This window comes from Carettochelys insculpta, chromosome 10, assembly GCF_033958435.1.
Source record: "Carettochelys insculpta isolate YL-2023 chromosome 10, ASM3395843v1, whole genome shotgun sequence".
Lineage (NCBI taxonomy): Eukaryota > Metazoa > Chordata > Testudines > Carettochelyidae > Carettochelys > Carettochelys insculpta.
Genome location: NC_134146.1, coordinates 32,227,365 through 32,244,247, shown reverse-complemented (window position 1 = coordinate 32,244,247; position 16,883 = coordinate 32,227,365). Strand labels below are relative to the sequence as shown.

The 16,883-nt window shown below is 40.7% G+C and overlaps 1 protein-coding gene across 3 annotated transcripts in view; it reads left to right on the top strand.

Moving 5' to 3' along the window:
• Nucleotides 1–243: 243 nt before the first annotated feature.
• Nucleotides 244–16,883, top strand: part of PPM1L (protein phosphatase, Mg2+/Mn2+ dependent 1L) — a 144,423-nt gene continuing 127,783 nt past the window's right edge. For all 3 annotated transcript variants that reach the window (XR_012646901.1, XR_012646900.1, XM_075004728.1), the window contains exon 1: nt 244–1,951. Coding sequence is in view for 1 of the 3 variants with exons in the window: in XM_075004728.1 (XP_074860829.1) it covers nt 1,553–1,951 (399 nt within the window). In the remaining 2 variants the exon portion in view is untranslated. The remainder of the gene's footprint in view (nt 1,952–16,883) is intronic.

The following is a 16,883-nucleotide window of genomic DNA, read 5'->3' as shown; positions in this document are numbered from 1 at the left end:
TCAGATTTCCTTCTCCATGGGTTATTTCACGAAGAGGGGGATGTAGCACTGGTATGCATTACCTAGAGAGGTGGTGGAATGTCCATCCCTAGAGGTTTTTAAGTTCCAGCTTGACAAAGTCCAGATTTAGACAGTGAGATGGACTCAATGACCTCCTGAAGTCCCTTCCAGCCCTAGGAGTCTATGACCAGCCCACCCCATTCCTGCCAGGTGTGTGTGTGTCTGGACCAAGCAGCGGAGGGGAAACCTCTCCTGCAGGAGTGACGTGCCAGAAGCCCTGGCTGGCCTGTGGGTGTGTCTGTCTCTCTCCATTTTCACAACAGAAAATGCAAAAAGTCTCGATTTCCATCTGACTGTGCTGGGAACCGATGGTGAAATCTCTCCAGCCCCTCGTTGTGTGCCCAGCCCAAGGTGAGCCGCATGATCCTGCTCAAGGCCCAGCCTGCGGCTGCTAGGCCTAACCAGGCATTTTAAGTCCTCGCCCAGGTCGCGCCTCAGACTACAGGCCCCAGCAGCCTTTGGGCTGGTTCCGGCCAATCACAAGCTCGGTGGAAGTGCACGGGCTGCTGGGGCTTGTAGGCGGCTGTTCCCCCTGGGGCTGAGGAGAGGAGGAGCGGCCGAGCCCCGCCCCGGCTGGGGGAGGGACACAGGCGCAGGGCCGCACGAGAGGCAGGTACCTGCGCGCGGCCCTGCTGGTGGTATTGCTGCTGCCATCGGACCGCAGCGGGAGACGGGACCGGAGTGTGCCCCAGCGGGGCCCGCAGGCGCGGCCGAGGCCTGAGGGAGCCGGTACCCCGGGCTGGGGCGGTCCTGCCCCTGGCGCTCCCGAGCCCTGCAGCGCCAGGCGGGAAGCCGGGAGCTCTGCCTGCCCTTGGGCGCGCAGCCTCAGCGGAGCCCGTCCCCGCGGGGCAGCAGGCAGAGGAGGGGTCGAGCCGGCGCCCCGCCGCTGCTGGCTTTGCCTGGTGCGCTGCTGTCCGAGCCTGGCGGGGGCCCGGGCTGCCCTTGCTGGGTTTGCTCTAGTAGAGCGCGGGTCGGTTTGCAGCTGTGCAGCAAAGCCGGCTGCAGCGGTCCCGCTGCTGGACCGCTGAAGCCGCGGCCGCCGGAGGATCTTCCCTTGGCTCGGCAGTAGCGGAGGTGTATGTCCATTGTTCCCTTCCGTTAGGGCTCTGCCGGCTCCCGGGTTGCGTCCTCCCCACTGTAGCATCAGAATAACCCGGCCGTGGTTAGGTTTGTGGCCCTAACCGAGCGTCTCCCGTCAGGTCTCTTTCTGAGGGAGCTGGCTGAAGCAGCAGCAGCAGTAGGAGGCGGTGGCTAATGGTTGGGTTACTTTGTAGCACCAGCGTGCAGTCATCCGTGCTGCCTTGCTTCAGACCCATCCCAGCCGTGTGTGAGCGAGACCACTTGAAGCAGCAGCAAGAGGCTGCAGCCTCGTCCTGCCCTCGCCAGGCTTGTATTAGCAGAGCATCCACTGATTTGCTGCCGTCTCTTAGACCCATCCCAGCCATCGGGGTGCGTGGTGCATGGTGTGGGAGATACACTGCCTGTATAATAAATGATAGAGGATACAATGACTTTGCTGTCTCTGCTGGGCCGGATCATGCGTTATTTCTTGCTAAGACCAGAGACCTTGTTCCTGCTGTGCATCAGCCTGGCCCTTTGGAGTTACTTCTTCCACACTGATGAGGTGAAAACTATCGTCAAGTCCAGCAGGGATGCTGTGAAAATGGTGAAGGGCAAGGTGGCTGAGATCATGCAGAATGACAGGTTTGGGGGGCTGGATGTGCTGGATGCTGAATTCTCCAAGACCTGGGAGTTCAAGAACCACAATGTGGCTGTGTACTCCATCCAAGGACGGAGAGACCACATGGAGGACCGGTTTGAAGTGATCACGGACCTTGTCAACAGGACCCACCCTTCTATATTCGGGATATTTGATGGGCACGGAGGAGAGGCAAGTTTGTGGTGTGACTAATACTCATAAAGCAGGATGGATGGATGGATGAGTCATCAATTCTGAGAGTTCTTTTGGGCTATGTACCTGTGGTGTTTTTTCTTTTTTTTTTCCCAGCAGAAAGTTTCTAGTCTCAGGGACGGGGCTAATTATGCGTCTGCTGACCCCCAGTATCAGAGCTCATGGAGGAAGCAGGGAGAGTCCATGCATTGTCAGGCTTTACACCTGGGAATTGTTTAGTCAGTACTCCGGGAGGTTTGCCTTGTGGGATAATGCATACAGACTGCCTGGATAATCTTTTATTAGGGAATGGTGTGAGCTGTGGAATGGAGTGGGCTTCCCATCCTGTAGAGTAATAACAGAGAGAAAACCGTGCTAGTCTATATACTATCAAAACAAAAAAAGCAGTCAGGTAGCACTGCTTTTTTTTGTTTTCATCCTGTAGAGGACTAGGCTCAGCAACAGCAACCCTGAGGGAGAGGGTTAGTTTAGGGGAATACTATACAGAATAAACTTCTTAAAAAAGAATGAATCTTAGCAACCCTAAGGGTTCGTACATAGGAAGGTTAATCTCCCTCAGTAACTACCCCCTTGGTCAAGGCAAGAGAAATCCATGGAGCTTTTCTTCATTTCTTGCATTTCTTCTTTTAATCCTTGTTTCTCTTTTTGACGGAAGAGCCAGGGAAATTATGTTGCCACTGAAATTTTCTATTTGCTGGTGTTAAATCTTTGGCTTTGCAGCCAAGAAAGGTATTTTTATGTTGTTTTCTGTGTCCTGTATTATTACTTGATGAGATGCATCTTTACCCAAAACAGTAGTTTTAGCTAAATCTTAATTCAGCTCTCTTTTTTTTTTTTTTTTTTTTTTTTTTAAATCTAGGAATACAGATCTGCCCTTTGGCTGTTGGTGTTGCACACAAAGAGAGCCAGTTCTTATAACTGTGGGTTATTTTTCAGAGTGTTAAGGAAATTTAGAAGGAATTCGTGACACTCTAGCTTCTGTTATCTATATCAGGTTTGTGTATAGTTGTGGGAGAAGCTTTTTGGAGGAGTTTGAGAAAAGATACATGTTAACATTTCATTTAAAGAAAAAATTCTCACCGGTCAAAGAGTTTGTGTGTGTGTGTGTGTGTGTGTGTGTTTGTGTTTGTATGTTTGTTACTGTGCATGAAGGCTTTGGATTTCCTTCAGCTGCTTTCACATGTCAAGTAGTGAAGGTATCTTTTTGGAAAAGGTCTGACAGAGAGGAGGCGCTCAGGGAACACACAAGGACAACAGCTGCTGCCCTTCTAAACCCAAATGTGCTGTTTCTAACCCTATGCATTGGACAGATGGGAAAACATTGCCTTCATCTTCCTTCAGGCAACATGATTGAAGTTTGTATTACTACTGCCTTGCCTTGGTTAGGATTCTGTCTTCTCAGTAATAATAACCTACTGTCAGCATAAACTTATAACTTTGGTTATTAAAAGCTTTTGTCAGACTTTTATACTTGTACCCTTAATACTATTATGCTTAATTATGACCAGTTCCATATTTTTCTTGTTGAGTTGGAAGGAGGTAGCCATCCACCAAGGATGCACTGTAATGAAAATGCTATATTTCCAGATCTGAAGAAGTGTCTGCTCCACCAAAGCGCATCACCTAATAAGTTATTTTGGTAATCTTTAAAGTGCTACGTGACTGCTGGATCGTTTTTATTCTTCAAGGAGTGGCAGTTAATTTGTATAGAGCACAAATTCAGCCATGCCCTGCATGTGTCTGATAAAGATCACCTCTGAACTGCACTGCCTTCTGAGTCATGTTTGAATACAGAATATAGAATAGAGATGTAAGTTTTTTTTAAATTTGTTTTTTTGAAAATGCTAAACAATTTTTCTCAGATACAACAGCCAGTCAAACTGTGTCTGGAACAAAAATTAATTTGGTTTAAAAAGCCCAGTGTAGATAAATGCCTAGTACAGACCTTTAGCCCTTGGCGTAGTACATGGTACTAGTTGTTTCATGTTCAGTTGCATCATATATAATATATTCCACCCTTCTCTGTGGGGATCGGAGGTGCTAAAGAAAATCTAAGTACTTTTCCAAAGCCGATGATCTTAGATAACATAAGATTAGAAAGTGCAGTTTAATAACAATACTAATACAAGTACTTTTGCTCTTAATAGACATAGGTCTAACTTCAGATTCTAACCTTAATATATTCAGCTAATAACCTTGTATTGCTGCAAACTTCACTTACTTTCTAAACTAATATTTACCTGCTGCTGGTGCCTCAGAGTTTGTTCTGCTTAATTTACAGTGTGGGGTGTTGTATAAAATAAAAAGCTCTGATTTTGAGGGTGTTAGTAGATTTCTCCAGACTTTATTCAAGTAAATATCTTAAAATTCATATTCCATTATCCAGCTTCCAAATAAAAGTATTATGTGGGTCCTTATTTAGTACTTTTCTTAAGAAGCAAGGGTCTAAGTGCTTCATACGTAAATGGTTTTCTGTTTTTTTTAATGTTGCATAAAAGAAATTGAGTTATCAGAGCATGAAGTGCCTGATGTGCGTACATTAAACACTGTTGGCAGATCAGTTAATTTTATCTATATACGCCTTGTTGATTTGAAACAGAGTAGCACAATGCTTGTTTTTATTGTGAGCAAAATATTTGGCTTGTTCTTGAGTATTACACTTAAAGCATTTTTCTGTATGTCTAGGAAGAAAAATATCCTAAAATAAGATGAATGGCTCCTTGGAGTGTTGTACCTAAAACATGTCATAAAGATTTTGTAATGAATTAATTTTCCATGAGAGAGTGTGGGGAACTAGATATCTTCTATAAAACCTTTCATCTTGCATGCAAGGAACAAGCAAATGGCAGTTGCGCATTGTATGTGGTGTTATAGATGAGATGAGGCAGATCTTACCTTTCTTACTAAAAAACACTACAAATATAAAATGCTGAATTAATTATTCTCTGCTGTTATTTGTTCCCCCTTCAGCTAAAGTAGAGAAAAGCATCAGCCAAGTAATAATGGCTGGATAGTGTTAATTTGTGAACATCCTAAGTGTTTTAATTTGCCAACTTTGATAACAATTTTTCTGTTTGTCAATCTTGATAACAATTTTTGGACCTCTGTGCTTTATATATTGAGTCTGTTCTGGTAAGGCTATGATCTGAAGAAGTAGGTCTGTCCCACGAAAGCTCATCACTTTATAAATTATTTTGTTAGCCTTTAAAGGGCTACACGACTGTAGTTTTGTTTTGGTGGAATACAGACTAACACGGCTCTCTCTCTGTCACTATTGAAGTGTTTTAATAGTTTTGCATAAACAGTATTTTTGATTAGTAGTGACGGTGATTACAAAAGAAAAGAGACAATCTAAATTAGTTTATTCAGTAGCCACCCATTGCAAATTTTGATGGCTTCCTAGATAACATGTAGATAAACATGAATGAATATTAATGGTATATATTATAGTTAAATGTCTGGTGTGCTACTGAAGTTATAAAAGTTAAAAGGAAAATTGCTTTGGGGAGTGCAACTCAATATATACTATCGTGTAGTCAGACTTAATTGGATAAAAATTGCTCTTCAAGAAAAAGCCAAAGGAATATGAACTACTCTTACAGTACAGAGGGTAGAGAAATGAGAGTATGTTTTAAAGGTTGGGGAAGTTAACTGGGCAGAGAAGATATAGAATCAAATTGTCAGACACTTTATGGCAGTGTTTCTCAAAGGGTGGAATGGTACACGAAAGGATTTCAAAGGGCGTGTGGCAAACAATAAATTACTAAAAATCAGGAGGTGACTGCTGGGTTGGCACTGGGAGAGGGGTATGCTGATAAGGCTGAAGTCCTGAAAGGGGTATGTGATTGTTTAAAGTTTGGGAAGCACTGCTTTATGGTACGAATTTGGACAATTCTCTTAAAGGTAATCTACAAATGGGTAGGAGGAGGGGTGGAAACAGGATTGGTGCCTTTTTTAGATTCTATATGGGATATAAAGAAGGCCTGTAAAGCTGTGTACTCAATTTTAAAAAGAAATTCAGGTCCTGTCTAGGACAGATGGATTTGAGGAATAGAAAACTACTTAAATGGTAAAGTAGCAAACCATGAACATAAACAGACAAGCTGAAAGATAAAGGAATGTTTAGTTTAACTTTAACATTGATATTCTTAAATTTATAGTTGTATTGTGTATAGTTGCCTTTTATTAACAATATGGTACAGGAAAGTTTTAAAAATTCAGTAGTTATGTACTGGATGCTCCCAATATTTAGAATAAAAAGAGCATTGTGCAATTGACCTGTTTAAATGCTAAGAATGTTGAATGCTCTTTTCAACTTTGTTTTGAGAAGGGTAGTGGGAGAAAGGCATTTGCCAAATAAACAGTAAAAAGTTTTTGCATACCAGTCAGTAAACCCTTTTGTGCTGGAGGACCGAGAAATCAATGTCCCAAGTAATCATTGGGAGAGGCTAATAACTGATTAACTTAGCTGGTGCTGCAATGTCCAAAGTGATTGGGGATGTGGAGGTGGGAAAGCAGTGACCAGCAGATAAGTGGAGAGTCCTTACTAATGTTGTCAAAAATGTACTGTATGTGGGTCATCCTGCCCTTCTAGACTTTTGCAACTATTGTAAAAACTTTCTTAAATTCTGGGCCAGTAAACCAACTACAGTTGATGGCACACTGCTGGACGGAAAATTAATGTTCATGTTTGCCTTCTTGATGACCAAAACAAAACACAAGATTTCCCCGCCTCCCCAGGTATTACTTTTTATCCTGAAAAGGAGAGCTTTTGGTACAGTATATTATATGGAAAAAGAACAGGCTGATGGGTTGTTTTGCTGTTAGTGGTATCTGTTGAACACAGAGCTTGTCAAAACTTTAACTGACTCAGAGGTAATTATTTCTTGTAACACTAAAGATAATTTCATCACTAACATTTAAAAAAAGCTCATCTTTGGTTTATTGGATTAATTGATGTTAAAGGTTCCTATTTGCTGACTTTTCTTTTGTGTTTTATAAGTTTTTAAAGTTGTATCTAAAACAACATGAAATGAGCTTTAATTTTTTTACTTTCCAGATAACATTATATCCCATTTTTAATATTTTTATTTCCATCTCAGTTCATACAAGCCCAAGGAATCATTAGTGTTACTAATGGTTTTCCTTGTATAGGAACTTCCTTTGTTCTTCAGTCTGGGATCCTCTGCAAGGCACTTAATGTTTTGCGTAAATATTTACGGTGATGAAGTTATGTTGATACATGAGTCTCAAATCTCTATTGGCCAAAAAAAAAATTAAACAAAATGAAATGTAGCCAAATTGTATATTATTGGATAGTAAAATAGTCTTAGCTCACAGGTATGGTGTCAGAGTTCCACTTTCCACACTCATATCATTCTAATTAGGATCTGCTGTGTATTCAAGCTTGCTGTAATTGAGCTAAAGATATATTTAAGCCAGTTTAATTAAACTGGTGCAAAAGCATATGTGGACTCTTAATTTGATGTTTTTTAGCCCTTAATATGATTTCTTTTTAAAAATCTGGCTTATCTGTTTAGTTTGCATGGCTAAATGTACAGATGCAAGTCAAACATAAATGATTTTATACAAATAAGTGTTTCTATTCAGAGCCTTTCAGTGGTTTGACTAAATCAATTTAAACACACATTTTTAGGATAATGTTTAGGATGCACTACAAAGATTTGCCACCAAAACTAATGGTGACACATAGAAGTCAACAAAAGAAATGCCAGCAAGTGTCTTCAGATGTGCTTCTTCTGTCAATGGATCCTGCCCACATTTGTAGCTCCCTCATTGGCAATATGAGCAATGCACCATGGGTGTGTATCCCACAGTGCATGGTGACACCTTCTGTCACTGTGTTGTGGGAAAATGAACAGAGTGCAGCTTTTCTGAGGGCAATGCAGACCATTCTGCCAGGCACCGCTTTGTGCTGCCAGGGGTTCAGTGTCCTTTTGTGGCAGTTTTCCAAAGGCCTTTCTTTGCTGTATATGTGCAGCGAGAAAGAATGAGTTCTGCACTTTTCTCCTGTGCTGTAAGTGAAGTGAGGACATCACACATGGCAGCACAGTTACTCTTGAAGTTACTCACAGAGAAGATGTGCAGGTGGCTGCCGTTCTGTATGAAATGTACAGCAGTAATTTTGCCGTATTTGGGTCTCAGTGTAGCTGTACAGGGTTGTCTGTTGATTTTGGGCAAGAGAAACCAGTACTGATTGGTGGGATCACATCATGCATCTGTGGCAAGAAGAGCAGTGGCTACAGAACTTTAGGATGCATAGGGCAACTTTCCTAGAGCTCTGTGCTGAGCTGGCCCCAGAACTGCTGCACAGTGATACCAGAATGAGAGATGCTATCACAGTAGAGAATCCTGTGCGATTGCTGTGTGGAAGCTGGTCATAGAATCATAGAACTGGAAGGCATCTGGAGAAGTCATCAAGTCTAGAACCCTGCACTCATGGCAGGCCCATGTACCATCTGTCTAGACTATCCCTCACAAGGGTTCATCTAACCTTATCTTAAAAATCTCCAATAATGGAAATTTCACAGCTTCCCTAGGCAACTTTGTTTTGGTTCATAACCACCCTGACAGTTAGAAAGCTTTTCCTGATGTACATCCTAAACTTCCTTTGCTGCAATTTGAGCCGATTGCTTTTTGTCCTATCATCAGAGGTTAAAGAGAACTTTTCTCCCTCCTCCTTGAAACAACTTTTTAGGTACTTGAAAGCAATCCAACATTCTTAGTGAAAAATGAAACAGTCATTGTGCACCTCTGCCATTTCCACTTTTACAGTTTTTCTCTCTTCATTGTTTAACTGTCCTGCCCTGTCCTTGGTGGTCCTCTTACTTCTAATACATTTATAAAATGCTTTCTTGTTATCTTTTATGTCTCTAGCTAGATAGATCCTGATTACTGCCAGTCAGGTGCAAATAAATGTGGCGTGGGGAAGCCTACTGTTGGGGCTGTACTACTGCAAGGGTGAGAAACGTGCATGGTATGGTGGAGACTCTGCAGAGATGGGCTTTCCTGACTGTGGGGGGAGAGGAGCAATAGATGGCATGCCTCTTCCAATTTGTGCTCCAGGACACGTTGCCACATAGTACATCAACAAGAAGGGACACTACTCAGTGGTGCTGCAGGTGCTTGTACATGAGCCTGTTCACCCTTGCCTTACAGTATTATTGCCTCATCGCCTTTCTCTTCTCCCTGTATTGCAGCATGTCCTCATAGCCCTTTTCACACAGGCTTTGTAAAATTAGCCCACGTGTCTCAGTTCCAACAGATCACTCACAGGTGGGACTGCACAGACTCTTTTCCCTGTACATTGATCAGATCCAACCTCTCCATTGTGGTCCAACCTGGAGAGCATTTGGTGCAACACCCACCCCGATCAGATGGGAAGAGACTGTGAGATCACTCCCTGCTGAGCCAGCCAGCAGGAAATTGAATTTAAAGTTCCCAGGTATTGTACAGGGAACAGCGGATTGCTATTTACCTAGCTGCAGGGCCAGACTAGAGCAGCTGCATGAAGATAGTGGAAATCTTCCTGGAGGGCAATAAATAGGAAAAAAAAAAAGACTCCTTATGTCTACACTACATGTTTGTTGACAGTAAGTGGAGGGAGAAAGAAAAACGTCCTTCATACTGGTGGAAGATTTTTGTGGCCAAAACTGGGCATTTTTCACATCAAAAGTTGTGTTATTGCGTATATGTTCTTACAGTATTGGCAACAAAACGTGGTAGTCTGGACATGCCCTTTCTTAAATCCTTGCAAGTTGGTATGTAGACATGGCCCAGGGGAAATGAATGGTGTTCTAATATGCCAACATGAATTAATGCTTTTTCAAACACTTGGCAGCTAATGGTAGAAGTATGTGAGCTAGTCATGGTTAACACCATCCCTCATTTAATTATTCATTTAATAATTAATTAAATTCCTCAGTTAATCCCACTACTCATTTTCCCATGCAAGATATTCCTTAAAGGAATATTGGGTATTGGGAATTGTAATTCAATGGTTCAACATTTTAAACTTTTAGTAACAGAGAGAAAGTTGTGCTTGTCTATATACTATCAAAACAAAAAAACAGTCAAGTAGCACTTTGACAAAATAATTTGTTAGGTGAGCTTTCATGGGACAGACTCATTTCTTCAGACCATAAGCCATACCAGAACAGACTCAATATTTAAGGCACAGAGAACCAAACAAAGTAATCAAGGTGGACAAATCAGGAAAAAAAAATGATCAAGGTGAGCAAATCAGAGAGTAGAGGAGCCGGGGGGGAGACAGTCAAGAATTAGATTAAACCAAGTATGCAAATGAGCCCCTATAATGCCCCAGAAAATTCCCATCGTGGTTCAAACGGCATGTTAATGTGTCGAATTTAAATATAAAAGAGATTTCAGCAGCCTCTCTTTCAAGAATGTTGTGAAAAGTCCTCTTCAATAAGACTCAAACTTTTAAGTCATTAACAGAATGGCCCACTCCATTAAAATGCTGGCTGATGGGTTTGTGGATCAAGAGTGTTTTATGTCTGTTTTATGCCCATTAATTCTTTGTCTATGAGAGTTTGAAGTCTGTCCAATATACAAAGCATCTGGGCATTGTTGGCACATGATGGCATATGTGACGTTAGTTGAGGAACATGAGAATGTGCCCGTGATTCTGTGAATAACCCAGTTAGGTCCAGTGATGGTATCTCCAGAATAGATATGTGGACAAAGCTGGCAGAGGGCTTTGTTGCAAGGAAAAGTTCCAGGACTGGTGTTCCTGTGGTATAGACTGTGGTTGTAGGTGAGAATCCTCATAAGGTTCGGAGGTTGTCTGTAGGAGAGAACAGACCTGTCACCTGGGGCCTTCTGGAGTGTGGCATCGTGATTAAGGATAGGTTGTAGGTCTTTAATAATGCGTTGCAGTGGTTTGAGTTGGGGGCTGTAGGTAATAACCAGTGGTGTTCTGTTCTTGGCTTTTTTGGGCCTATGTTGGAATAGCTGGTCTCTGGGTATTCGTTTGGCCCTGTCGATTTGTTTTTTTATTTCTTTACCGAATATTCATAAACCTGAGTTACCCACCAGGAGAAATAAAAATTCTCTCACCCAGCACTGGTCAGGTCCTGAGGGCCCTGGATGAGAGAGGTTCAACCTGTACTACTTTATTACTGTGTATTATTTTCCTCTCCCCTTGCCCCCATCCTCCCATGCTGGCTTGAGAGATTTTTGACTATTTCTTATTCATTTAGTCAATAACGCTGATATTTTCTGTGCTATGGAGACTCAACTTTTCAAACTAGCCTGTGGTTTGTAGCAGTGGTGCTTCTTTGCCTTTTGGCTAATATCAAGTGTAGACTTGCTCTGCAGAGGGTCGGGGATTGCATAGGTTATCCACTATCACAATAGGCGGAGCAGGTAAGATGTACTTTGTTGCAGCTGTGATTGGGTGGGCAAAAATACATCAGACTGCAGGAACTTTCAGGAAAACACAAAATTTCTCATTGGTTTATCCTATATAGAATTTCAGGCTTTTTTTTTTTTTTTTTTTTTTTTAAGGTAAGAGACTACAACTTAAGCATGGGATAGAAATACATTTGTGTATTATAGCAAGGTTTAAGCAAGATTTGTCTATTGGTAAAACATTCTGACTTCCATTTCTATAATTACGGACCTTTAAGTGGCATAAGGAAACTGTTCCTCTTGCAGGATTTGTGGGATCTAAAGTTTTAGTGGGTGAGAACAGGATAAAAATGCAAGAAATAGTGCAGAAGTGTGTGGGGAGTATATGCTGTGGAATGGGATGGAAGTGAAATTAAATAAATACCCCAGTGAAGCTGTTCACTAAAAGAAGAAGCTTTATCTTTTCCCCTTTCAGTGTTTGCTAGGTGTTACAAGACAGATGGTTCTTTTCTGCTCAATTCGTTTTTTCCATCAGCCTCTTTGTAGTTGCTTTACTCCTCCAGAAATAACTCAAATCTTCTGCTCCAACAGCAGCAGGAAATAGACATAATTCTGAAGACTCATGGTTTCCCATAAAGCTCGAAATAGGAGCTAGTGAAACTGACCAGTGTCCTATTAGTTTTACTCACTTAATTGGCAAACCTATGTATCCTTAGTGGTGCTACAGCTGAAGAAAGGCAGCACTATATTATCAGTTTACATTTCCTGCAGAAGCAACAAGAAGTCCTGTGGCACCTTATAGGCTAACAGATTTCTTGGAGCATAAGCTTTCGCGAGCAAAGACCCACTTCATTAGATGCATCTTTGCCCATGAAAGCTTATGCTTCAGGAAATCTGAGTCTATAAGGTTCACCAACATTAGTAAGGCCTTTGCTATGTCATGGTTTGCCCATGCTTTTTGTTGTTTTTGTGGATACAGACTAACATGGCTACCCCCGATAATTGCCTGCAGAGGTTGTGGAATTGCAATCATTAGAGATATTTGAGAGCAGATTGTCAGGAGTGGTCTAGATAATACTTAGGTATCTCATGAGTGCAGGGAACTGGATTGAATGACCTCTCAAGATTCGTTCCAGTTGTATGACTGGTCCTTCTTAGGAAGACCCTTTGAATCAAGAAGGGCTAATAACTTAGCCCTGATACAATGATCGATCCAGTGGCCGTTGATTTATTGTGTCTGTTATAGATGTGATAAGTTGACTGTTGAGCATCATCCATCAACTGTGGTACTCTACCAAAATGAGAAAGGTAAGCGGAGTTGATGGGAGAGCATCAGCTGTTGACTTACCACTGTGGTGATACTGCTGTAAGCAGAACTAACTACATTGACTTCAGCTATGTTACTCATGTAACTGAAATTGCGTAACTTGGGCTGACTGCCTGTAGTAGTATCGACCAAGACTATCGATGTTTATAAAATGAAAGTTTTAAAATTTAACACTGGTAATTGAGCCTACCATGCTTGTCAGGGAAAGCTTCTCCTATTCTCTGAACATTTTTTTCAAGCCTTTTGAGCTGTATGAGTACCCTTCTGATTTTTGTATCCTTTAGGTTATTACTGAAGGTTTTCAAAATTTCTAATCGTCTTTACATTAGACACAAAGTATAGAAAACTTAAACTTAAATACCTAATGACATTTTCCGCTGCAAGTTATTGGAATATTAGCAAATAATGCAGCATATTGAGTGAACATGGGGAGAAAGAAGGGGGCAAGTGTTTAAATAGCCATGTGTAAACTGCCCATTTTACAATAAAGCACTGTAAAATAACACAGTTCTTTTTGAACCTGGATGGATGGTGCTATTGCAGACTGTCTGTCTGTTCTGGAAGATAGTCCTCTAAATAAAATAGAAAAGTTCATAAGGATTGGTAGGATTTCAGGTCTCGAATAACAAAAAGCCCATAAAATATTCTGATTGAATTTTCTATACAATAAAACAATAAATTTTTATTCTAGGAAAGTAGCTCAAGGCAGAGAGGGTGCTCAGGTGGGACAAAGCCTCTGAGTAGTGAAGCCCCAGGATTGTCAGGTAATACAATGAAGTGGGGCAGGCTGAAGAAGCAGCAGCATAATTATTCTTGTTGGGAGCCTTAATGAACTTCAGTAAGAGAGCTGCATGACAGCATGGAGTACCAATCATACTGCTGATGATACAAATTGATTATTATGATGCTGAAACATTGCCAGCTCTCATCATCTCCGACCTTGTCTGATTCACAGCTGTGTGAGCAGCTGACATCTCCAGCCAGACAATCAAAGTACGTGTTGTAACTGCTAAACCACAATGCAGTTATCCATTGCATCTCATGCTGGCAAACCTCAAAGTGTCCCTGGAGATACAAACATTTATTTGCATTTGCTTTCAATGTTAAATTTTCTGTTATTCCTTGCAAATTTTCTAGTCTTCTTAAATGTTAGCAATTTTAAAAAATACCCCTTAGGGATAAACATTAATTTAATAAAATTCTGTTTTTAAAAAAGACTGTGTCAGTGCTCCATTCAGCCATTAAACTTTTCAATGCAATAAATCTTATTCATTTTCTGTTGCCTGTAAAACTGCTGGAAGGTACTAAGCATTTCTTCTGATAAGTGAAAATGTGTGTCCCGTAATATAGTTCTCTGATCTACCTTATGTCATGTGTTTTAGATCTGAATTATATTATAATTTGATATAAAACCCACATGGAGTATATGTCTAGTTTTTGTTTGGTTTTTTGTTTTGCAGAAAGGTCTTTTTCTAGGACATTGAACAAACTGTAAGGGATGCCGGAAATGCCAGAAATATTTCTATGAATAGGTTATTTTCTTTGCTAGTTGTCTTGTTTGCTGTATTGGTTAATTATAGGTAGGCAGGCAGGAGAGTAGTCAAGACCTTTGAAATAGCTCAGTTCCCTGAAAGGCCACAGAGGTGTCATTTATTTTTGAAGTTCATGATGAACATGCTGGTTTCAACAGTGTGGTTTTGTACAGTGGTAATGGGAAGGATGTAGGTATAAACTGGACTGTGACAAAAACAATAAACCATTTTCTTTCAGGTGCATGAAAAGTCATGGAGTCTCTTCCTCCATAACTAGGTATCTGTGCTACTTGTGAGCTGTGTTCAATCTGCACATGTACATACACTACTAGCAAAAGCTTGCCATACTGCCGTTACATTTCAACAAAGCAGAACAGTCAACGACAAAAGGGAGTGTTTGCAGAGCAGCTATTACAGAATCGAGGAGCATTTGTGAACTTACAGACCATGCTGAAGACACCTTGGCTGTGTCCCTGCATGGAAGGCCTATGAAGCAGCATTTCCAGTGTGTCAGTGACCAGAATCAGGAGGCCTAACTTCTACTTTGTACTCCTACTACTGGCCATTGGTTTGCTGGCATATGCCTATATCATCATGATTTAGGACTTGGCTCAGTATTTTGTTTTCTTTCTGCATGTTTTGTACAAAGGATTGACTGAGTGTCACAGTTCGTGGAACTGTGTGACCCTTAATGCTGCTTCTCTTAAAAAATGAAATGCTCCTATAAGATGCTGTGTAAGTTTATAAACAAAGATAAATATGTTAACTTCTCCTTTTGGAAGAGTGGTAAATAGGTGTTCTAAATGTTGCCTTTTGCAAGTATCTTCTACATAAGGTAGAGAAAAAATGAAAAAAAAATTTTAATACAGTTCAACTCCTCATAATTAGGTGGAGTTGCTATCTAACATTGAAAATGATTGTTAGAACGTCTTATTTGTACAAATAAATGAACTATATGGCTACTGAGTAGAACTTGTCTCAAAACTACTAATTGCAATTGTGATATTGGAAACAATAGCAGATCATTCAGAACGATTGACTCTCCCTTCAACGAACATTGCAAGAAGAGCCAAAAACTATAGTGCTTATGTACTGGAATAATATTTTTAAAAGTAATATTTTTAAAGCTGTAGGGCAGAAGCAATTTCAGTCTCTGGCTGCCTCCCAAGAAACACTTGCTGGTCTGCTTGAATGGAAAACAGTTTCTTTAAGTATTATATCAAGATGGCAGTTGGATGTGGTTGCAGAGTTCTGTGTGGATTGACTTCAAAGCCAACATTACTCATGCATCATTCTTTGAATTACTTTACTGGGAAAATATGCAGAGTGAATTTGCAATCTTCATTGTTTTTTTTCCTTTTCATATTTTTAGTCGGTTGTATTGATGCTTACAAAGTTAATGTAAACTTGTTTCTGAAGTAGACTGGAAACTCTTGTAGCTGTTTCAGAACAAAATAGCACTTTTGGTTTTTAACTCTATGAAAAAAGACTCAAAGGAAAATGCATCTAGAATACCAGCAACTTCTTAAGAGGCTGGACTTAGCCTGCACTGGCTTCTCCAAAAAGATTTAAAAGCTTTTATGGCAGCTGGAATATACGTCTCTGAAAGAAGTCTTCCTTTTCATAGCCAGGTGTTTAAAAACCATGTTGCTGAACAACAGGAATAGTCATATCTTAAAGACTATTCTAATTAAAACAAATGAGGGTGCGGGTTGCAAATAAGACAGTTATTTGAATTCTTGAAACTCAGTTCACAAGCACTTCTTAAACTACTCAGTGTTCCTTTTCTTGGCAAGTTCTTAAAGAAAGTGTTGGCATCTAAGCTCCAACACCACTTGTCCTCCATCAGTGTTGCGTATTCCTCCCAAGAATTTTTCAGGGCAAAACATGATATAGCAAAGGCCTTACTAATGATGATGAATCAAATGGCCTCTGATAAGAAGAAACGCTGGTTCACAGTAGGGTAGATACTTGGGTCCCTTGGAGTCTTAAAGGAGAGTTTCTTATACCCAAATAGGCCCTTTATTTTGTGGCTCCTCCTAATTCACAATATTCTTTGCTCTTGCTAAATATTTGCATGAGATCTCTTATGATGTGCATCATGGATTTATGCTATCAGTACTTTTAAATTGCAGCTGATACATCACCAGCTGTGCACCCCTTTTTATCACCAACATATTTTAATACTTGAAAGAGAAACAGAGGGATAAAGAGCAGGTTCCCCAGGGATGCTGGATAATAGTTTCGCTGTATTTGAAAATGTAGGGAAAAATACAAAATATTTAATTTCAATTGGTACTTTATGTAACTAAAAAAATTGTGATTAATAGTGTGGTGAAAAACTGGGTTTAATCGTATGAGTTAACTGCAATGTACAGTCCTATTTCTTAGTTTTGTAAGACTTGTAACTGCATTGGGCTTATGGAGATGGTTTTAGTTATCAGTAGTTTAACCTCCCTAAGAAAGAGTAATTAGACCAGATTGTCAGTTTAGTATGCAAGCTTTCCCCCATTTAAATTCCTCTGACGGATTTCTTTCCTTGCTGACTGGTCAGGCAGCACCTATGCATTCCACATTGGGCTACTGCTGTATGTGAAACAGAAACCGCAATTCCTTACACATGTTCATGTCAGAACTCCATTAGTTTCCTTGTTCTCTT